Source organism: Haliaeetus albicilla, chromosome 4 (genome assembly GCF_947461875.1).
Source record: "Haliaeetus albicilla chromosome 4, bHalAlb1.1, whole genome shotgun sequence".
Classification (NCBI taxonomy): domain Eukaryota; kingdom Metazoa; phylum Chordata; class Aves; order Accipitriformes; family Accipitridae; genus Haliaeetus; species Haliaeetus albicilla.
This window is the reverse complement of record NC_091486.1, coordinates 31,421,500-31,443,387: the sequence shown is the minus strand read 5'-3', so window position 1 is coordinate 31,443,387 and position 21,888 is coordinate 31,421,500. Positions and strand designations below refer to the sequence as shown.

Genomic DNA, 21,888 nt, shown 5'->3' with positions numbered 1-21,888 from the left:
ATGATAACTGTATCTGTGACATTTGCAAAAGTGGTGGTATTGGATGGAAGGGTGAAGCATGATGCCCTTCATGGTGAAGTGGATCTGGCTCAGATGTATGCAGGTGGAATGTATCAGGCTTGCCCCCATAGTGTGACATTCCTGCTATCAAAATACGGTGACCTGGGTTTTGGATGCAAAATTATAAACTGTTTTAGTTTATACTAAACACTTAGGACATGTTGCTGTTACTCATTCCCCACTTAGAACCCTAGGGGAATGAATGTTATTGGCAAATCACTATATGTGCACAGCTGTTTTTCCTTTTATTTGGAGCATCATTCCTGGTTCACTGGACCAGTGGAATTGTGCAGAAGAATGCATGATCCTAGGTCATTTTTCCTTGGTTTCCCCCCCACTAAAATTAGGAAGTAGCCCCCAGCAGTAATTTGTGATGTTGATATTTGTCCAACAGAAGACGAGCTAATGTAATCAACTTTGTCTGTGGACCATCATTGGAGAATACTGAATGGAAACCAGTGTGTGCTGGATCTGGATCAGTGGATTTGGCAATGGTCAAATGCCGGTCTTCCGATGTTCTTGTGGACAGACTTGTATACAGGTGAGAGAGTTTCAGCACTGGAAGTATTGATCAGCATTTTTTTTATAATGAGCATGCAATTTATGTTATATAAAGGAAGTTCACAAAAATAAATAATTCATATGTGTTTTTTAAAGGCAGATTATTTTTAAGATAACGTATAAATAGTAATTTTGTGTGTCTGAAATTTCAACTCTGTAGGAGATTCCTCCCTACCACCACCACCCGTTTTTAACTAGTTTTAAAAGATTAGATAAAAATCACCTAGAGTCACCTAGAGTAGATTAAAAAAAAAAAAGTTTATCTGAGATTTCTGAAAATGGCCAAAAGTTGTTAAATTCCCATCTCCCTTCAGAGTGAGTCATAAATATGACTTCCTCAAGCTCTTTTGAAAGTCCCAGCTGTATGTACCTGGGAGATGCTTTCATATGAGAGTGTTTTGTGCCTCCCCCCTTCTTGACTGCATTATGTCATGAAAACAATCTTTGTCTTTCTGTAGAATTCTAACAAATGTTTGATGCTAGACTGAAAATGAGAAGTTAGCAATAAATATGCTTTTCCTCTGGTAGAAGACTGTACAAAACACGTTCCAGTTCATGAGGGGTTCCTCTGCTTATCAGAGGCCTGAAAATTTTCCACCTTGCCCTTCCACTCCAGCTGTACAAGTGATAGCATTGCAGGTCCATGTGTGAAATAGAACAGGTTCAAAAGCACAAATATTTTGTCTACCCAGTTTGGTTTGTTGGAAACAAAACTTTTCAGCTTGCTATATTAAAAATACTGTGGTCCTGGCTATTTGAAAGGGGCAGCTTCTACTGATGTTTGATTTCTGTTTGTGAGTTTTTTTGCTGCTTGCCCTGTTTGCATTAGGGTTAAATGTCATTGTACTTCTTAGAGCAAACAGTGCATTTAATTCTCCCAGGTTCCTAAATGGTATGATGTAGTGAGGGAAAACACTGTGTTTGTGCCTGCCCCTTTTGAGTTCTGAAGAACAGAACTGTATCAGAGAGGACAGTTGTGTGCTGTAGCAGGAGTACTATAATTGTGTGTTTTCTCTAGGTATTTAGCACAGTCTGTGTAGAACACACAGGAGGCTGCAATGGGCTAAGCAGGGTATCTGTGGCCTTGTTACACTCAGCTGCAGTTGAATGCTCTGTGCTTCTGAAAATGAGCCAAAGTGGCCTCAGTGCCGTTTTGAGGACTCTGTTACATATACATTAGATCTCATTTACACTGTGGTGTGGAAGTGCAGGAGTACTTAAACTTAGCAATGGTTGGGTCTTCTAATGTGGTGGGTTTATGATATTTTACAGCTTGCCTGTGCTGCCCTTCCTTACGTCCCCCTTCCATTTTGCTTCTGAAGGTGTGACCTTGAGGTCATAGCATGTCTTCTGAATCACTAGGGGATTATAACACGAGTAGCTGCTATCAGCAAGATTAACAGTGTTTGGGTTTTTTTGTTGTTGTTTTTTTTTTTAATACTGCTGACTTGCTATTATGACTGTCAGCAACGGCTTTGGAGGAAAAAGCCACTGCAGTTTTTGACTCCATAGAAAATATGGCTCACTGGGATAGATGTAGATAAAGGAGACTTTGGCCTAGGAACTTAAATTTGATGCACTCTTTTAGTGGGCAGTGGAACCCAGTCCATGGGTTTAATCAAATCCAACTCTTATTCCCTTTCTGAGGAAAGTCAGGTGCATGTATAGAGTTATTTTTCATTTAAACAGCATTGGAATGGAAAAAAAAAGAACCTTGTAGATGAATTTATCTCATCTCCTTAATGCATGGACACAATATGTGACAATTCCAGAATGTGTAACAAAAGGCTGAAAATGCTTTAAAAAACGTTATCCAGGTGCTAGAATCTTTCAGTGTATTAGGCTTTGAAGTCGAATTGGTTTTTGCTTTTCAGAACGGTTTAAACAAAACTCTGCAGTATAGTGACTGAACTCCTTGTAAGGGCCAAGATTTGTCTTCGGGTTGCTCATTTCACCTTTCTCCATGTAGGTAATGGGGGTCAGAGAAGGTTAGATAGAATTTTCATAGTTGGTGGCAACAGAAACTGAGCATAGCACCCTACTTATTTTGTTAATCACATGGGTGGGGGTTTTTCTAGGTTTGAATTTTTATTTCAGTTTTCAGTATGGTGAATCATGAGCATCACATGAAGAAAAAGGCAGTCTGTGGCTTATCTATACTTTCAGAGTTAACCAATTCGCATACTTCAGGTTAGAATTTTTTCTGTGTGGTTCTTCAATCTTTTTGAGCATGCAGGGTGTGTGGGGGGAATCCTTAAAACCCCAGTAACTCATTCAGATTGGAATCACTTTAAATGATGCTAATAAGTAAAGAAATCCACACATTCCTGAATTTATAGATAATTAATATTGTAAAATATTACATATTATATTGTGAATATTTCCTTTATTTTGACTTCATTTAAGGCAGAGTGTGTGCCTGATAGCAGTGGTTTTATATGTGTGTGGGGGGTTAATTCTTTTGTCTACAATGTGTGGTTACACTACCTTTTAGCTCCCGAAACTCTTCCTGAAAAATGCCTTGAGACTTTTAGGGGAGAAAAGGTGGGGGTGAGCAGAGGAGTGGAGGGTTGCTGGGAAGAGGTCGGAGCTTTAGACTTAAATTGCTGTGGAACTTAACTCTTATTTCCAGAAGCATTTGAAATATCACTCATCAGCAAGCTGACGACTTTTGTTTCACTTCCTATGGAATTTACAGACTTGTGTTAAGGTAATTTTACTTTTAAAAGAACTTCAGTTTTTTTCTGATTAGTATGACCTACCAAGTACTTTTTGTTCTGTAATGAACAGCTGGGAGAACCCCTTGAGAACAGGAGGTCTGTGTAAACTACGTTGGTGTTTTAGTTGTAAGTGAAATACATCAGATAGAGAGTTAACTGTGAACTTGTGCAGCAGATCACTGATTCAGTACCTTTTAATTCTCTCCTACAGAACTGCTTATGTAAAAATGCATCTAGTTAACAGTGACCACCAGAGAAGTGCTGTGGTAGACATGGGCTTCATGTCATGTTGGCTTCCTGTTTAAAAAACAGTAGGCTGGCAGTTTTAAAGGGACAGTGACAAAGTGATGACCAGGTGCCAAGTGCCAGCTGTCCTTATTCACCAGATTGAACAAGAATTGGATAAAGAAGAAGAAGAGATGATGGTTTTCCTTTGCCGAGACCTTGCTCCTGACTTGGCCACTGCTGACCTTAGAGAGCTCTTGGTGGCTTTGAATGAGAGGGAGAAACTGTCTTTTCTTGGCTTGTCTGAGCTGTTGTACAGAGTTAAGAGATTTGACTTGCTGAGGAGGATCTTGAAGATTGAGAAAGCAACAGTGGAAGCTAACCTTGCCAGGAGTCTCAGACTTGTCCCTGATTACAGGTAATACATCTATTTCAGATTTCAAGGCTACTCTATTTTGTTCAAAATGTGTGTGAGTTGCTTTTGGTTTTGCGGAGGGGTTAATCAATAAAACCAGTGGTGTTCGTACAGTTCTAGAGTAGCAGATAGAAAAGATGCTTTAGAGGAAAGTCAGCAGTTAGAGATATTTTCTTTTCTAGTTTGCTTTGGGCACATAGCCTTGTGGTATAGCTTTTTTCAGGGGGCCTGTCTCTTACTACTTTTTACACTGTAGCTTTAAGAAGCTTAAATTAAGAATCTCCAGTTGTTGTCGTTGAGAAACTTCAGAAAGAAATATATGTACTCATAATGTTAACTTTTGACTGAAGTAAAAACCCTGTAACTACTAGGTAAAAAAGTTGAAGATGTGTTCTGTTGTCTCATTCTCTCACTTCATCTCTATTGAAATATTAAGGAGACTTCTGTTTTCCTAGCAGTGGCTATTAGACAGTCAGTCTGAGTAACGCAGGTGGTTATTAGCAAGAGTAGGTATTTTGTAATTGGATCTTGGAGCAGGGTAGGCTTTTTTCCTGTTGTTTAATTGGGAATGGTATATTAAGACTGGAACATGGGAGAAGTTGGGTAGTAGGGCAGGTGTGGGATCTTGCTGAAAGCTAATCATTTAGGAATGTCTCAACTTTATTTCAGGGTACTAATGGTAGAGATTAATGAGAATCTGGAAAAAGAAGAAGTGGGTTCTCTTGTTTTTCTACTCAGAGATTACGCACCTCGTATGAAAATGGTGAAAGATAAGGTATGTCTTTCTGCTGGTCTTCTCTGGAGCAATGAGAGATTGAAGTAAAAAGGGAAGTAGCTAGACAGTAAAGGAGGGGAGAAAGTACTGCAAGGGGTAGTGAGGCAGGAGCAGACAGAAGTCAGAAAGTGGAGAAGGAATAGTGGCTTCTATTTAATTTTTTTTTTTTTTTTTTTAATTCAAGAAAAGAGGCATGAGAAACAGTAAGACGGAACAGTGAAGACTTGCTGTAGTGAATGGTGTTAGCATGTCCCTTACAGGCAGAAGGCATTAAAAGAAAAAAAATCTATCTTCAGTATTACTGATCTGAAAGTTCATATATGAAGGATCTCAAACCAATACTCATATGAAATGTATCTTGAGTTACAAGGTCACTTTTTATGTCTGTGCTTTGCTTTACTTACAGAAGAACAGTTTTATTTTAATTATGTCTTTCTCTGTACATTTGCATTCTGAATATTTGTTTCAAGTGCTCTGAGAAAGCAGAGATTCAGTAGAGGGGGTCCAGAAAACTTGACCACTGTCCATAGAAGACTGAAGATTTCTATCGTCTTCCTTTGGGTTTTTTTCTTTTTCTCTCTTTAACCAAATAAAGAAAGAGGCCCTGCAAATTGTCCAAAGCCTTTCTTACCTCTTGCTTTGTGGCATGTGAGGTGACATTCCAACTGGCTGGCTTTTTAGCAGCAAGAAAATGCAAAGCTGTTTCCTCAAAAACTTTGATTTGTTTTTAAGAATATCGCTTCCTAGTTTCCATTACTCCTATGATAATACCAAGAATTCTTACATTTTCCAGATAATTTTCTTAGTGTTTCAGAAGGTAATGTCCCTAGTTCTTGAATATACAACCTTTATGACCCCCCCCCCCCCATTATTTTCTGGGTTGCTTTGTTACTTACTGATAAAGAACAAATTACTGATATGACAGTATGGTTTTCTGTTGCTACTCTAGAGTTTTCTAGCTCTTGTGATTGACCTGGAGAAACTCAATTTGGTGGCTCCTAATCAACTGGATTTGATAGAAAATTGTTTTCGAAATATTCACAGGATAGACCTGATTAGGAAGATTCAGAAGTACAAACACGAAGGTAAGATGCTATTTTTGCACTGGTTACTCTTGATATTAAGGATCAGATGTGTTCTTCCTGAAGACAAAATTACGAGTTACAAGTCAGAGTATTTGCATGCTTCAGGGATTTAGGCTTTTAAAACAGTTGGTATATCATGGTGTATTTCTCTGTGTGTTTCTGTTAAATTTTCAGCTTTAATGTCCTCCGTTCATTCTCAGCCAGTATATGTAAATGCACTTCAGGCATCTCTCCCTAATCTCAGTCTGATTGATCCTCCTTATAATTCAGGGGTAAGTATGCAATAAATCAGACAGATGCTTTATTTCTAAATATTGCCAGACATTGAAAGGGGGTTCATCTTTGCAGAGCCTAAGGAATGAGAGATTGCTACTAACTAAAATATTACTTGGTTTATTTCTCTTATTCCTGTTACTTGCTGGGTTTAGGGTCTGATTTAAATCTTCTGACTGAGAAAGATCCCCTTTAAAGAGCTTCTGTGAATTTTTTCCTATTAGTTGGATATGTAAAATCTGTATCTTGAAACTTTTTTCTACTACTCCGCGGAGTGAAAAGTATTGCTTTGACTGTTGTTTGCAAAATGTATCGTTCTTCTTTGTACTTCTGGACTTTGCAGGGAAAGTAACTTTTTAACTTTGGAAGCTGAAGGTTATGGCTTCTTAAGGAGAGCTTTTCAGATATTTTTTTTTTTTTTTGTGGTTTGTTTTAATCTCATTTTAACAAAGATATCTCAGTATGTGAAAAGTCATCAAATCCTATTGCATGCTGTATTCTTTATATTTGGGTTAGGTCTGATATTGTAACAACATGACCTTACTTAAAGTCATTAGTCTTGCTAAATGATTTGATGAGAACACATTTCTGTCACGTGTTCAGTAAATATGTACATATAAAGCTTACATACAAGACACCAGTGATGCAATTTGCCTTTACTAACAAAGCCACAACAGCTTTGTTTTCCATACTACTAATAGGAAAGAGTTTGCATTGACTTTCCATATTATGATAATACTGTTACAATTTCCTTTCTAATTCAGTGAAAGTTCCTTCCTGCTGCTCTGTAGGAAACAAAATTCACATCGTCAGAGTTTTTTTGTTTGTTTTGCTATGTTAGGGAATAAGCTTTTCTTTGCTGTTCATGGCGAGCTGGTAATTTTTTTCTGAGGAGAAACGGTTTTGGATTTTTTGTTTGCTTGTGGTTTTGGTAGGGGTTTTTTTACTTGTTATTTTGTAATTCTACTTAGCTGATAGATGTGAATCTGAAATATGTAATCCTTTTATTGAGGAAGAAAAATACTACTGTGTTATATTTTGGAACTCGTGATTATTAATTCTTGAAGGAGACAGGGAAAATACACCTTTTTCTTCATTTTAGATCCAGAATGTGAACAAAGAAAAATCACAAAATGGACAAAGTCTTATTCTAGGTAAGAGCATTTTATCTAGTTTTGATAATCTAAAAGAGCCAAACGATGAATTTCATTGTATCAAAATGACTTCTGTTTCATAGTTGTGTTTATAGCTAATCCAGTTGATAACACCAGAAGCAGAGAGTATTTCGTACCTCTGAAAATTCAGCCTTGCCTTGCCTTATTGTTTGCTTTGGTATTTGCTTTGCTTGTGCTGCCACATCTCAAAGCTTTATTGAAATTGTCGTGGGCTTCCACTGTCACAACTTTTTAACAGAATAAATAGTTTATTAATAAAATCATGGAAAAGGTTGACTAGCCAGCTCTGGAGGCCCGTGTAGTACAGCAGTGCCCACTGTGTCTTGAGTAGGAAGTTTTTGTGTCAGTTCAGTGGTGAACTCTCCACCAGGCCAGCCAGGAAGTTGTCCAGTGAGTACCAGGTTCTTACCATGTGTGTTGTGTTCTTTCTGGAAACGCAAAATACTTCTCAAATATGGTGATTTTTAAGAGTAGTTGGCTGAATTCTCTCATTGTAGGAGGGATTGTTTGTTTGTTTATTCTAGTCACAAGCAATGTAGAATGCAATCCAAATAATGTTTCTGAGGTGAAAATTTTTGTGTTTTTTTTAACTTCAGTAGCATACATAGAAACTAAGAGGTCCAGGTGAGTGAGAACTTGGCTGAACTAGATAGGTTCCTCTTTAACTGCTTTGGTGTCAAAACAAATGTCACTGGTACCTACATACTGAGATTACTTCTGTATGTTTTAACTGCAGCAGAACCAGTCCACATGTCCATTCAGGAATCTGGACCAGTGTCACATAAGGTATGTGCTTGTGCATATGTATCCATGTAAATATAATAAAAACCTCTGCAGGTATTTACCTTAGTTTTCTTTGGGTTTCATTTTGAGATTTCCTTTAATTGCATGCAAACAGAACAGTGTGTACATCCATATCTTCCTCAGCCATAAACAGGTTTTATGAATTGCTTTTGCAGAATATATGTTTAATATAAAATATTTGCTACTGCTCTGGAAGCAGCAGCCTGCAAAATGCATGTACATATGATGCGTATGTGTTATATATTTATTAGTGGAGGCTAAGTCAAAACCTGTTGGAAGTCAGACCCCTTGCCATCTACATTAGAAGTCGCAGGGTTTCTTTACATGCAGTAAATTTTGTGCCTTTTTTCCACCTGCCCCTTGGTCTCCAGGTAGAAGACAGATGTGCTTTGAGTATTAATGATAAGAATGGATTACTGCTATTTTCACTAGCTCTCCTATAGGCCAGGAACCAGGGAGTTAACCTATAAGCAAATCGATTGTAATCTTTTTAAAGGTGAGAAGAACTGTGATAGAGTCATTACAGATTATTTAGGAACAAGGAGGTTGTTCCACTAAATAAAGAAATAAATGTTGTTCTGATGAGCAGTGCTTGCATGTACACCTGAAGAACACAAAAAGTTCTCTACATTTATTGTGTTGGCAATATGAAGCTTATAGCTCCCAACATCTCAATAGCAGTTACACTTAAGGAAATTAATGTGGAAGTACTGTAGAAGGATCATTGCTGTCGTAGTCCAGGCCTTTAAAAAGCCCCTCAACTCCATACAGTGCTTTTTTTTTTTTTTTTTTTTTTTTTTAAAACATTTGGAGATCTGTTCAGAGTTAAGGTTCAGTCTCAAACTTGCTGCTTTAGTTTCTGGTACAGTCTTAGTCTTTGTTTAAGGATCTTTATGGTACTAAGATTGCATAACACAAGGATGCAAAAATTAAGCCTGTACTAAAAATAGGAGGAAAAACTATTAGTTCATGTCTCCTGTTCTTTTGGTTTTGTTGTGTAGATAGGACATACTACATCCCGGTAGATAGACTTCTGCTAGCTACAAAAGAATGTAATTGAATAGATCAAGTCTATAAGTTGAGAGAGTGACATTTTAACTTAGTATTTGTCCTTCACGTTCCTCAGGTGTTTGATGATCAGTACAGAATGCAAAGTCAACCTTTAGGAATATGCCTGATAATAGACTGTATTGGCAATGACACAGGTAAGTCTCTGGAATTTCAAGTTCCTTATCTTGTTAATCTTGGATAATTAGAACAATTTAGTATAAAGAATATGATGTACATTTACCAGCCAAATGAGGGTAATGTTGTCCTAGTCAGTCTATCAATTCTAGTAAGTCTTCTAAAGCAGAGAGTTGGAAGGCCCAACCTGAGGTTAAGCCAACTGTCCTAACTATTGCAAACAATGTTTGGTTGGTTTTTGGCGCAGAATCTCTGAATGAAAGAACTTGAAAGGGGATAGGCTGAATTCTTGGGAGGGAGAAGAAGGATGTTCAGAGACCGACAGAGCAGTTAAGCTATATATTGACAGAGATGGTAAAGATAGTGTTTCCCACCAGTTAACAAAACCAAAACCAAAGCTGTTGTGGATTTGAAGCGTAATCATATCGGACACCACAGCAATTGAACAGCTGAAGGCATGTGGTCATTTATTAATAATGCACCTAGGCTTCTGTTACATTTTTGACAGTTTAACTGAAACCATCATCATAGCTTTTTAGGGAAAGGAATTTTCTTCCTTCCCTCTTGGTTTAGCTAAAAAAAAAAAAAATTAAAAAAAATTTGCATGTAGAATTCAAGATAGTCAGTGCCTTGGTTAAAATGTGGGGTTTTCCTGTTTGCCTTTGTAGAATCCAAAAATTAGATTCTTGCATAAGCAAAAAAACCCCCACTCTCTAATCACTGTAACACATGAGGCTAAAAATAAAAATGAAGAGAGTACTTGCAGTCAGTTTTGTAATAGGCTAGGAGACGTAGGGGAAGAAAAGGGTTTGTTGGCATATCTTTTCTCTTTATCGTAACTAATGGTCCAGCAGATGGACCAACTTAGAATTATTGATGTAGTTGTTGAAGAGTAGTGGATGCAGAGCACAGACACAGAAAGTAAATTTTTTTTATGTTTGCTGTCAATAGTATTTTAGGTAAATGATATAAAACAAGAGACTTAGTTTTCCATTAGGGTAACAGGAACTAGAACTGATTCATAATCCTGCCATGCATGGAGAAGAGGGACAAGGAATGCACTTAACACAGTTACATGCAACTGGGAAGCATCCTTAGGATCTGATTTCAGTCTGTCCTACCAAGTTCATCAGTGACCTCTGACCAAAAATAAAAAAAAAAAAAAAAAAAAGAACAAGGATGCAATTGCTGGATGTAGAAATTAAACTGTTCAATCTAAAGCACTTCTTCACTTCTACTCTCTCAAAAAAAAAAAGCTGACTCTGCCCCAAGAGGAAAATAAAACAAAGCCTGCCAAGGACTGAAAGACTGGGGGTGGAGGAAGCTCTTGGGATCAAACATTCTGCTCTGTCCTGTTGACTGCTTCTTTACTTTCCTGTTCTTCTCTCTTTCATGGTAGCTTTAAAGAATGAACCTCTTGATGCAAGAAACTTACTATGCAGCCTTAATCTGGAAGGTAGCACGATAATCTGCTCCAGTACCAAAAGAATTACTTATTACTTGGAGTTCTGTTTCTTAAAAGCAAATAGAAAAAGGATTGCTAGAGAATTTTCAGTGTGGAGAGCTAATGAAAACATGAGGTGTGAAAATAGCCTTGTTTAAAAAGAAAATCTTTCAATTTCATTGTCTCTAATGGGATATAAACATGTGCTGACCTGATTTATTGAACAAGAGTGTTTTACTATGCCAGGTCTGAGTTTTTTAAATGAAACAGTAAGTATAAAACCAGGTGAGGCACGTACACTGGAGTAAACAGGAAATAAAGAAGGAACTGCTATGTCAGTTCATAGTCACAGATACATGCATTTAGATGTGTGCCTTCTAAGGAAGAGTCTGTCTTTTGCACAAGCAATATACTGTGCAGACCCTTTTGTCATAGTAATTGCTACTAAATACAAAGGTGTGCACAAAATTAAAAAAAAAAAAAGGCACATGGTCTTCATGAACTCATATGGTCATTTCAGTACTTGTACAAAAACAGAAAGTGTGGTTGTGATAGAGGAAGTCTGCTGACTGGAAAGGACAAAAATGGGTTACATGTTTAGCATCTGACATTTAAGATACACATTGTCCTGGTTTCAGCTGGGATGTAGTTAACTGTCTTCCTAGTAGCTGGTACAGTGCTATGTTTTGAGTTCAGTATGTGAAGAATGTTGATAACACTGATGTTTTCAGTTGTTGCTCAGTAGTGTTTAGACTATAGTCAAGGATTTTTCAGCTTCTCATGCCCAGCCAGGGCACCTGACCCAAACTGGCCAACAGTGTATTCCATACCATGTGACATCCCATCTAGTTTAGGAACTGGGAAGTGGGAGGGCAGGGATTCGCCGCTCAGGGACTGGCTGGGTGTCGGTCGGCAGGTGGTGAGCAGTTGCCCTGCGCATCATTTGTACATTTCAATCCTTTTATTACTACTGTTGTCATTTTATTAGTGTTATCATTATTAGTTTCTTCTTTTCTGTTCTATTAAATCGTTCTTATCTCAACCCAGGAGTTTTACTTCTTTTCCTGATTTTCTCCCCCATCCCACTGGATTGGGGGGGAGTGAGTGATCGGCTGCGTGGTGCTTAGTTGCTGGCTGGGGTTAAACCACGACACACCTGCAAATAGTGGCTCTGCTGCTGTTGTGCCAAAACCATCGAAAGCAAGTCTTTGTGTGTCTCAGTCTCCATGCATGTCTGCATTGGATACAGAAGCAATTAAACCATGTGTATGTCTCAGATGTTTAGCGTCACCAGTGCATCATCAGCATTTTAACATGATGGAAAGCAAGACTTTCGCTGAAATAGTGTGCTAGTGAGATTGAGGAGGGGCAGGACATATGGCATTGCTTAAAGGAGTTTGTCAGAAAGGCATCCACTACTCTATAGAGTTGTTGTGCCACAGTACTTCTGAAGTCTGAAAATACCAATGAAAGAGAAGAGGACAAGGAGCACATTAGGAATGTATCTGTGGTGTTGTATTGGTTTTATGTGGCAAGGTTTTGGTAGCAGGGGGGGGTTACAGGGGTGGCTTCTGTAAGAAGCTGCTGGAAGCTTCCCCTGTGTTCAAGAGAGAGCGAGCCCATACCAGCCGGCTCTAAGACAGACCCGCCGCCGGCCAAGGCTGAGCCAATCAGTGATAGTGGTAACGCCTCTGTGATAACATTTTTAAGAAGGAAAAAAAGTTGGGAGAGTGAGAAACAGCCGCCGGAGAGAGGAGTGAGAACATGTAAGAGAAACAAGCCTGCAGACACCAAGGTCAGTGAAGAAGGAGGGGGAGGAGATGCTCCAGGCACCGGAGCGAAGATTCCCCTGTAGCCCGTGGTGAAGACCCTGGTGAGGCAGGCTGTCCCCCTGCAGTCCAGGGAGGTCCGTGGTGGAGCAGATCTCCACCTGCAGCCCGTGGAGGACCCCACGCTGGAGTAGGTGGGTTCCCGAAGGAGGCTGTGACCCTGTGGGAACCCTGTGCTGGAGCAGGCTCCTGGCGGGACCTGCGGATCTGTGGAGAGAGGAGCCCACGGAGCAGGTTTTCTGGCAGGACTTGTGACCCTGTGGGGGACCCATGCTGGAGCAGTGTGCTCTGCTCCTGAAGGACTGCACACCGTGGAAAGGACCATGCTGGAGCAGTTCGTGAAGAACTGCAGCCCATGGGAATGGCCCACGTTGGAGAAGTTTGTGGAGGACTGTCTCCCGTGGGAGGGACCCCACGCTGGAGCAGGGGAAGAGTGTGATGAGCCCTCACCCTAAGGAGGTGAAGTGGCAGAAAATAACGTGTGATGACCATAAACCCCATCCCTGTCCCCCTTGTGCCGCTGGGTGGGGCTTGGTGGAGAAATCCAGGAGTGAAGTTGTGCCCGGGAAGAAGGGAGGGGTGGAGGGAAGGTGTTCTGAGATTTTGTTTTATTTCTCATTTACCTTACTCTGGTTGATTTGTAATAAATTGAGCTAATTTTCCCTAAGTTGAGTCTGTTTTGCCCGTGACGGTAATTAGTGAATGATCTCTCCTGTCCTTATCTCAACCCGCAAGCTTTTTATATTTTTCTCTCCCCTGTCCAGCTGAGGATGGGGGAGTGATAGAACGGCTTTGGGTGGGCACCTGGCATCCAGCCAGGGTCAACCCATCACAGGTGTGCATTAAGAGACTGTAGTTACCCCAAGATTTAATTTGAGAAAGATGAACCAGTAATAGATATGATAGGATGAAGGATTACAACAATTGAAAATGCACAGCATAAACAATATGAATTCATCAGATGCTGGTACAATTGAAACCGAAATGCACCTTGCTGTTTTGTAAATAGAATCTTGCTGTTTTGTAAATAGCTGCTTTTGACTTTTCCATTTGGAAGCCAATTTTTATTCTTACGTTGTAAACAATCGAGGGGAGAAAAGGGTAATTTTTTATGTAGCATGGAAATGCTCAAAAGTCAGTGGAGGTTTGTTGGGAGGTGATTACTGTTGAAGAAACAGATGTTTTCTGATCTCAGGTTGCAGCATGTAATGCTGTGTTTTGTCTTGCCTTAAAGTAAAATTGCTGTATCCAAAGCTTACCATGTATAATTTCTGATTCATTGTTAAACTAAGGTATCAGCTCTAAGTTTGTTTGGTTTAATTTTTTTTTGATTGTGACACTTAGAGTGTGTGTATGGTCTAAGGTGACACCAAGTTTTGTATCTTGCTGTGTATGCACACGTGATAGCGAGGTAAGTAAATTACAGGAAAAGCACTCTCGTTGCGGTAACTCTCGTTTTGCTATATACTGCTGCCCTCTAATGGATGAAGTGCTTCATGGAGTATATAACTGCCCAACGGTATTAATACTGAATCTTCCACCTGAATTTCGAGAGCATGTTTTATTGCCTAAAATAGAGGGACTTTTCCTTTCTATTTCCAAATAAAAAAATGTATGGAAAGTTTTTTTACTTATTTTACAAAATGTAATCAAACCAACAGAACTGGAATGAAACTCTATAGTTCCTGTTTATAACCTTGCTATAGTATAGAGTTTGTATCAACCCTGTATTTTGCTGAGGAAAGTTATGAGTTCTGTTCTGTGTTTTCACTGTGGGCTTTTTGAGGAGAACACTGCTTTGCTGCCAGTTACCTCTGAAATAGCCTCTGCTAAGTAGGGGTTGTTAAACTTTTGAAGCCAAGGAACATGCTAGCTTCCTGTGTCTGTAAGGCATTTTACATACACATGGCACTTGATATTTCCTGTCATATCAGAAACTGTGCATGGGCAATGTATATGTGGTTTATACTAAAGATAGGATGCTACAGGTATGAGTCATTGTAATAGCTTGTGGTTCTCTGAACATTTAAAAAATACCTGTGGTTTTAACCACCATGTATCTGGTTTCACTCCCATATTAATAAACATCCAAAGTAGTTATTCAGAGCATTGCACATTTTTTGCAGCACAGGTTAACACAAACACAGTAAAGTTAAATCTTGATTTTTGGCTATCTACAGTTTTAATTTCTAACACATTTGAAAGGGTTCATTGTTCAGCTTTTTTTTTTCCCCTGAAAATGCCATTCTGTCAAAGACTCCAGTATCCATTCTCCAACTGGAACTCATCACTTAAAGTCCATTTTATACAGTAGGAAGTATAAATGACTGCAGCAGGTTCCTTTGGGACTGATGAAAAGGAGCCTCTCTGTTTCCTGTGCAGTTCTGTATATCTATAATAACGATTCAAAGTAATTTTGACAAGTTAAAAGGTGAAACAGACTTCCCACGCTATCCAGATCAGTCCTTGCCATTTCAAGAATGTTCTGTGTGAAGCATTTTCTAATGTATCTTGCCTGGTATTTTAAGTCTTAGGAACTTGGGATACTGGCTCTAAATGAAAGTATCCAAGTGTCTGTGGAATTTGGAACAGATCACATGCTAAATAATATATTGTGTCTTTGCTATCATGAAGTACATAACTCATATTAAAGACAACATGCATGTAGCACTGCAAGCATGTGATGTAGTGTGATCAACATCGTTCTCTGCATTTTTTAATTATTGTGATGAAATAAATGTCTTATTTCCAATAGTGAAATACTGTAAATACTGTAATTCAAGGTAGTTGAGACTGAGCCTTGATGTGCTGTGATTTAATTACATCTTGCTTTTTTCAGATGTGTTGGAAGAGACCTTCAGAGGCTTGGGCTATGACGTTCATTGTCACAGATATTTAAATATGAACACCATGAATCAAACATTACTTGAAGTTGCAAGGTTGCAGAAGCACAGAAATTTTGACAGCTTCATTTGCATATTGGTCAGCCGTGGAAGTCCTCAAAGCATCTTCTGTACAGACCATACCTTTTCTGGATTCCCTTTAGAACAAATAAAGAAATACTTTACAGCAGACTCATGTCCTGAACTCCTAGGAAAACCGAAGCTTTTTTTTATTCAAAGCTACATTGTGCCAGAAAGTGAGCAAGAATGTACTAGTCTGTTGGAAGTAGATGGGAATGATGAGAAAATTACTGCTAATGCAAAAATTCATTGGAAAATCACTATCCCCCAGGTAGCAGATATCTTCTGGAGTCAGTGCAAGGTGGATGTGTCTACACTAGAAAAATCTCCGAGTTCATCCTCATATTATCTGCGTTGTCTGGCTGAGCTACTCCGCAATCCTCATAAAAGGTAAATGAAAAAAAGAGGAAAAAATAACCCTTTTCCTATGACAGCCTGCTGTCCTAGAGAAAGAGAAACCTTAAGTTTCATCCTGTCTGGTCCTGAAAAGTGTCTTCATGCTGTGTCATAGGTTAAAAGACAAGTATAACTGATCCTGGAACGATGGCACAGGAAGGTAGTCTAAAGCAGGAGTGAGGTTTCTGATTCTGGAGAGTAAAGTTAAAGTGTGTTGGGGCTCGCAGAGTGAGAAGGGAAGAACCTGTCCTGGGTAATGTATGTCAGTGCTTTAAACAGGATTGGAAATCTTCCTTCTCCAAGATAACAAGAAACACACCAGGCTTCTGTCAAATTGAGGATTGCCTTTTATCATTAAGAAGGGCTCTGCTTGCAAATATAAGAAGTCAGTGCCTAAGTTCCAGGAGAAGGCAGTTGAGAGGAAAGGTTTTTGTCCTTTCTTTAGATCTAATTAACTCTCCACTCAGGGAGCTGCTAGATTGCCAATTTTTAATCTTGAATTCAAGCTATCAGAAAACTTCAGTCTATCTAAAGAGGTTATCAAAAGGAATCTGAGAAAAAATGAGGTATGTTTGGATATATAATTTACCAACAAAGGTTTTCTTTGCACAACTGGTCTACCAGGGAGCTAGCAGCTGTTTTTCAAGGTAGTTGTGGGGTTGACATTTAGTACCCTTTTACAAACGCTAAAACCTTGTAATGAAATCACAGATCATCATGTCAGCATAACCATTATCACACCAGTGATTTGGGTTATAACAAATTGTCTCCAAAATGCATATTCAGCCTTGGGTTTTAGAGGTGTAGCTGCTGCAATAAAGACTGAAATTTGAAACTTTCTCCTTGCTGAATCTAAAGTTGTCTTCTCTCTTGTGGATGCTTAAATGGTGTCTTGCTTCATTCTCTAATAGAAAGCTTTTACTTTTGTTGCTGCAGGAAACTCTCTATATTAGATATCCATACGGAACTGAACAGAAAAGTCTATGAATGGAATAAGACCACTGACCCAAGCCAACAGTACTCACTTCTGCTTCAGCACACACTAAGGAAGAAACTTTTTCTTTCTCCCACTTAACTGGTGTTGAAAAGGACATGTCTGAAGTGGCTAATGAGAAACACTTACTATGATAGTTTCACACATACTTTTATTTTATGCATTGTTATTGCATGTATATCTAAAGTGCCTATTGCTTCCAAACCCAGCATTTTGGTGTGTTAAGGCACTACATTTTATATTTTAATACAGAAGGCTCTGAAAGCTTGGATGAGAATGGCAGCTATCGTATAGCACTGCAACAGATCTTACAACCAAGTACAACAGGTAAACAGGGTGGAAAGATCTGTAAACTGTATAGCTGTTGGGTTTTCCAGGGTTTTGTGTTTTCATTGTTTCATTGGTTGTTTTTTAGCATACCTATTAGCAGTGCACCAATCTAGGTTCTTCTGTTGATGCTTAAAACAAATACAAGCCAGTGCAAACCACTGAAACTCACTGGGTACTTTTCCCAGCACCTAATAATGGAAAACGTGTCAGGAAAGAATGCCTACCCAGCAATGCTAGTTCTTCATTAATGAGTTCTGGCTTGCATGCCTCCACAGACTAGCAAAACAGAAGGGGAGAGTTGGTCTTTCAAAGATTCCATCTGCCTGCTGCATTAGAGGTTGTGATTCACCCAGAACCCTGTGTCATCAGTACTGTCCACAGCACACAAAGGTTATATATTAATAAATGAGACAGTCTGCCATGTTTTGGGCTATGTTTTGCGCTGATGCAAAAATGAGGCTACATGTGGCAGGGCTTTGCAGTAATCTACCATGCAGTTAAAAAAATGAGGGATTTTGGCAGATGTTTTGTGGAAGCTGAAGCATGATTCACACTTGTTGTACCACGCGTAGTTGTAAAAGTACACTTTATCATATTTGAACCTAAATGTCGTGTAGCAGCCACTGGCTCTTAAGACTGGATTAAGTTGAGCACCCTACCCTCACTGCTTTTGTTTATGAAAAAGGAGATGTCTGTCTTAATTGATTTTTTTTTTTCAAGTTGCCCTTGTTCTTCTGAAAAAGACATGAGTGAAAATTGTCCTAAATACAGAAATTTTTCTCCAGTGGAGCAGATGCCTAACATGAAGAGTTCATTTAATCTCTTTGTTATATAGCAGTATAACCTGGACGAGTTGTACTGAAATTTATTGTCACTGAATTTATGGCATTCTCTTCCCTCCTAAAGTAGGCCACTTGCAAACTTCTAATACTCCTAATACAGTCCCCTGTCCAGGAAAAAAATTCAAGGCCTTGGCATGCTTTGCTTGGTTTCTGGTGTAGTTACACCATACATCCTTCTGGCATGTGTTTCATGCAAGCAAAAAGGAAAGGGGTTTCTGCTAATACAGGGTATGCTAGTTCCTTGAGCAAATACACTGCAAAAAGATTTTTTGCTAGTGTAGCTGCATTTGATTTGAGCAAAAAGGTGTGCTTACATATATAACTTCACCAACAATGCTTTTCATTGTAGACCAAGTCTAACAGGCAGCTAGCCTTTTGATACTGTACATTGTATACTATCAGTATACATTAATATATTGATAATAATCAGGAGGGCTTGGCCATTAAACTTACTCTGGTAGCAGTGACTTCTTTTTATTCCTTGATACTATGTTGTACTTAGGTGTAGGCTTGACATCATTTTTATTAACTTTTTTTTTAAACCAGGCTTTCTTAAGTTTCATTCAGAAAAAAAAACAAATGAGTTTTCAAGTAGCTTCTGTAATTGAAAGTAAAAATCACTTTTATTTGGCAAAGAGTAGATACTGAAGTCTAAAAAGTGCTCATGAGTTCTTCCTTGTTATGTGATGTAGACGCAGTCTCTTCCTGGCTTAAGAGGTTCCTAAACTGGTGATTGATGAGGATTGTTAAGAGTATTTGAAGAGGAGAAACCCACTGAATAAGTTTTACCTTACAGTCTTTTAACTATCCATATAAAATGTTAGGATTAAAATATATATTTATTTATATTAATGTACCATTTTGTATAATAGAAAAAGTACACTGTATATCATTGTGATTAAATCTTCACTCGTTATCTTTTCTTAAATTTTGTATTCAGTTTTATTTGCATGTTGACTCTAGATAGTTACATACACAGTTGTGGCAAGAAGAAATTTTTGCACAATTTAGAAAAATAATTCACCTGTATTGCAAGCATATGCATTCCATACTTTTCTCTTTCCACTTCATAAGCTATAGTGTCCTCTAATAAAATTATATGGAAACTTTTTAATAGCTTTGAATCGGGAAATGCAGCCCAACGTTTTATGTTAAACTGTGGGTACGTATGTTACTTGTGTTATTGTAATTTTATATAGGCACAGGCATAGGAGGAAAAATAGAAAATAATTTTTTGCAAAATTCAGACATTCTCTAAAAGCTTGTTCTTTATGAGCATTAAAATAAAAATACTAAATCCATTTTCATGATGTTATAGGTGCGGAAATAGATGTATCGTAGTGAGGCAGGGAGAGGGGGCAAGTCTTCCTTTCAGTTTACTGTTTTCTAAGAAAGGGCCTGTTGAACTTCTCTAGTGCCATATTGCTTCTGGCTTTAAAAATACTTTGTGTCTTAAAATTACTTTCATGTGTATTCCACACACTCAAGTAGAGAACTTACTGCATTGCATCAACAGAAGGGTCTGTATTATGTGTGATAGGTAATAAAAATAGCATTCATTTCTAACCCTGAATATTTAATAACTGACTATCTTACAGTAGAATAAAGCACAAGTGTAATTTTGAAACTCTACCTTGCTCATGTTTCATGGGTAAGAGAAGGATTATAAAATGACAGATTTGGAATCTTAGAAGTTACTTCCTGTAGTGGTTGGTAAATGAAGCAAAGGTGAAAGAGATGTTTTCTGTGGTTGTAGAAATAAGATGTGGTTTCTAGTTATCATATATATATCTATGTGATGTTAATAAATGTGATTTCTTTCATAAATTAACTTAACTTTTTCCCATTTCCCTTACTAGCTTTTGCATGTGATGAGCACTTCTGCTGCCTTATAGACAACCAAAAGCAGGGAGAATGGAACCAAGAGGAGGCAGAGAGATGAGGGAAAGAAAGACGGAAATTTCAAACAGGAACAAGAAGGGGAATGGTAGGGAGAACCAAGAGAAGAACAAGTAGGGAAAAGAAGATTTGGAGGAGAAATACAGCATCAATATTGGAAGGAGAAAGAAGAAAACAGGAGAAAAGGGAGAAAGGAAGTAAGAATAATAGTGGCTATCCTTACAGGATCTAATGATGTGGTAGATTTTTGTGGGTTGGTTGTTTTGGGTTTTTTTCAGTAACGCTAAATACAACTATTTACTTAAAATATTAGGAATAGAATGTATTCTTTTTTTGATAGTTTTGTGACAATGTAGGTTTGGTTTGGGGGTTATGACGTGTACGTTTTCTTCACCTTAATGTATGACACAGTAAGTAAAGTCCATGTCCCCTTCCTTAAGAAATTACAAAGAAACACTGTTTTGAAAACTGTAGAGGCTCCTGTAAATACCTCTTGCAGTGAAAAAGGAAGAGAGTGTCTTTGTGTCTGGCTGCTTGGGTCGGAAGTGATGACAGCCCTCTAATGACCAAAGAATTGTGGGGACATTTAATATATTGTGCAGCATTCATGGATGTCAGATACTGATTTTCCACACTGATGTCTTGACCCTCCGTAGATTCTTAAACCAGAGCAGTATTCATTTTGTAATCATTCATCTAAGCAGTATTTACTGCCTTGGCACCTCTTTCAAGAGTGGCACGTGGGTAGATTGATTGCCTGTACTCACTGCATGGTGAAAAGCGGCACTGAAGTCAGAATTTATTAACATGCAGGAGTTTTGTGATGCCAGAAGTTGTCTGTCGCTTCTCCCATAGCTTTTTGTGTCCCTCTGTACATGTGATAGGGACTGTCTGTTGCTGCTGTACTATGCACCTAAAATTTGAGTCTGGAAAGTGACTGGATGCACGGCGTGGGCTGCATCAAATTGTACATGTATTGCAGATAGAGTGGTTGAATGATGTCAAACTTCCATAGAGTAGCCAAAAGAAAAGAGGGAAAAGAATTAATTCTGGATTCATCATGAGTTTAGGGTGTTAGCACAGGAACATAAAAAGTGACATGCTGGTGAAATTTCATGGTCACGGACTGCCAAAATGTCTAGTTTTCAGAACCTGCTGTTGAACAAGATAAAACAAGCCGCTCTTCTCTGCTCCTGTGTTGTCAGTGCTTGGAACAACGCTGTCAGACTCACTGCACCATGGCACTGAATTTCAGTTTTGCTTTCCAATAACTGAAATAGAAATTACTTGTACTTTTGTGTGTGCTGTATATATGGAAGAGGGAAAGGAGAATTGGCAGAATATAGATGATGCCTTTCAGTGGCTCAGAAGGCATACCCATGAGGCAGGAGATGGTGGTGTTTTGCACCAGACTTAAGTTGCATGATTTTTCTCAGCCACCTACATTGACATGACTGAGTCATAAATCCAGTTTACTTTGCACTGTTGCATACTTGTGTCTTACAATGATTGCCAACTCCTTATCCAGAAAAGAAGTTACATTCAAGAGGAACTTACAGTGCTAACAGTTGTAAATGAGCATGCCGTATGTCTGATCTCCCCTTTCAACTCTGTGTAAGAAGTAACAGTGACTCCTGTTCCTGTTACAGGTACCTGAGTCAGAGAAGCTTTTTATGACAGTTTCTGAGAGTTGTTTTCTGATATCCAGAGTTTTTTATTTCTGACATGCAGGATGATGTTGCTGAGAAGAAGCTGCCATCTGCGTGGATGATCTGCTCTGTATCTGTGTTCCACTTAAAACTGTATCTCCTGTACTGAATTATTTGACAGCTTTTCTGTGGCTGTTTTGGAGAATGTCTTTTTTTTTCAGCTTCTGTATTAGAAGCAATAAGACATTGCAAGTCTTTTCAGAA

General features: G+C 38.6%; 1 protein-coding gene across 6 annotated transcripts in view; it reads left to right on the top strand.

Moving 5' to 3' along the window:
- The window catches only part of CFLAR (CASP8 and FADD like apoptosis regulator), a 24,804-nt gene extending 2,916 nt beyond the window's left edge, over positions 1-21,888 (top strand). For 3 of the 6 annotated variants that reach the window (XR_011324378.1, XR_011324379.1, XR_011324377.1), the window contains exons 2-12: positions 455-601; positions 3,553-3,984; positions 4,651-4,756; positions 5,706-5,841; positions 6,016-6,113; positions 7,217-7,268; positions 8,026-8,075; positions 9,220-9,298; positions 15,391-15,904; positions 16,847-17,231; positions 19,936-21,888. Coding sequence is in view for 1 of the 6 variants with exons in the window: in XM_069781781.1 (XP_069637882.1) it covers positions 3,689-3,984; positions 4,651-4,756; positions 5,706-5,841; positions 6,016-6,113; positions 7,217-7,268; positions 8,026-8,075; positions 9,220-9,298; positions 15,391-15,904; positions 16,847-16,985 (1,470 nt within the window). In the remaining 5 variants the exon portion in view is untranslated. Of the gene's footprint in view, positions 1-454; positions 602-3,552; positions 3,985-4,650; positions 4,757-5,705; positions 5,842-6,015; positions 6,114-7,216; positions 7,269-8,025; positions 8,076-9,219; positions 9,299-15,390; positions 15,905-16,846; positions 19,908-19,935 lie in introns of those variants that run through there. The other 3 variants (XR_011324381.1, XR_011324380.1, XM_069781781.1) reach the window with 2 other exon arrangements.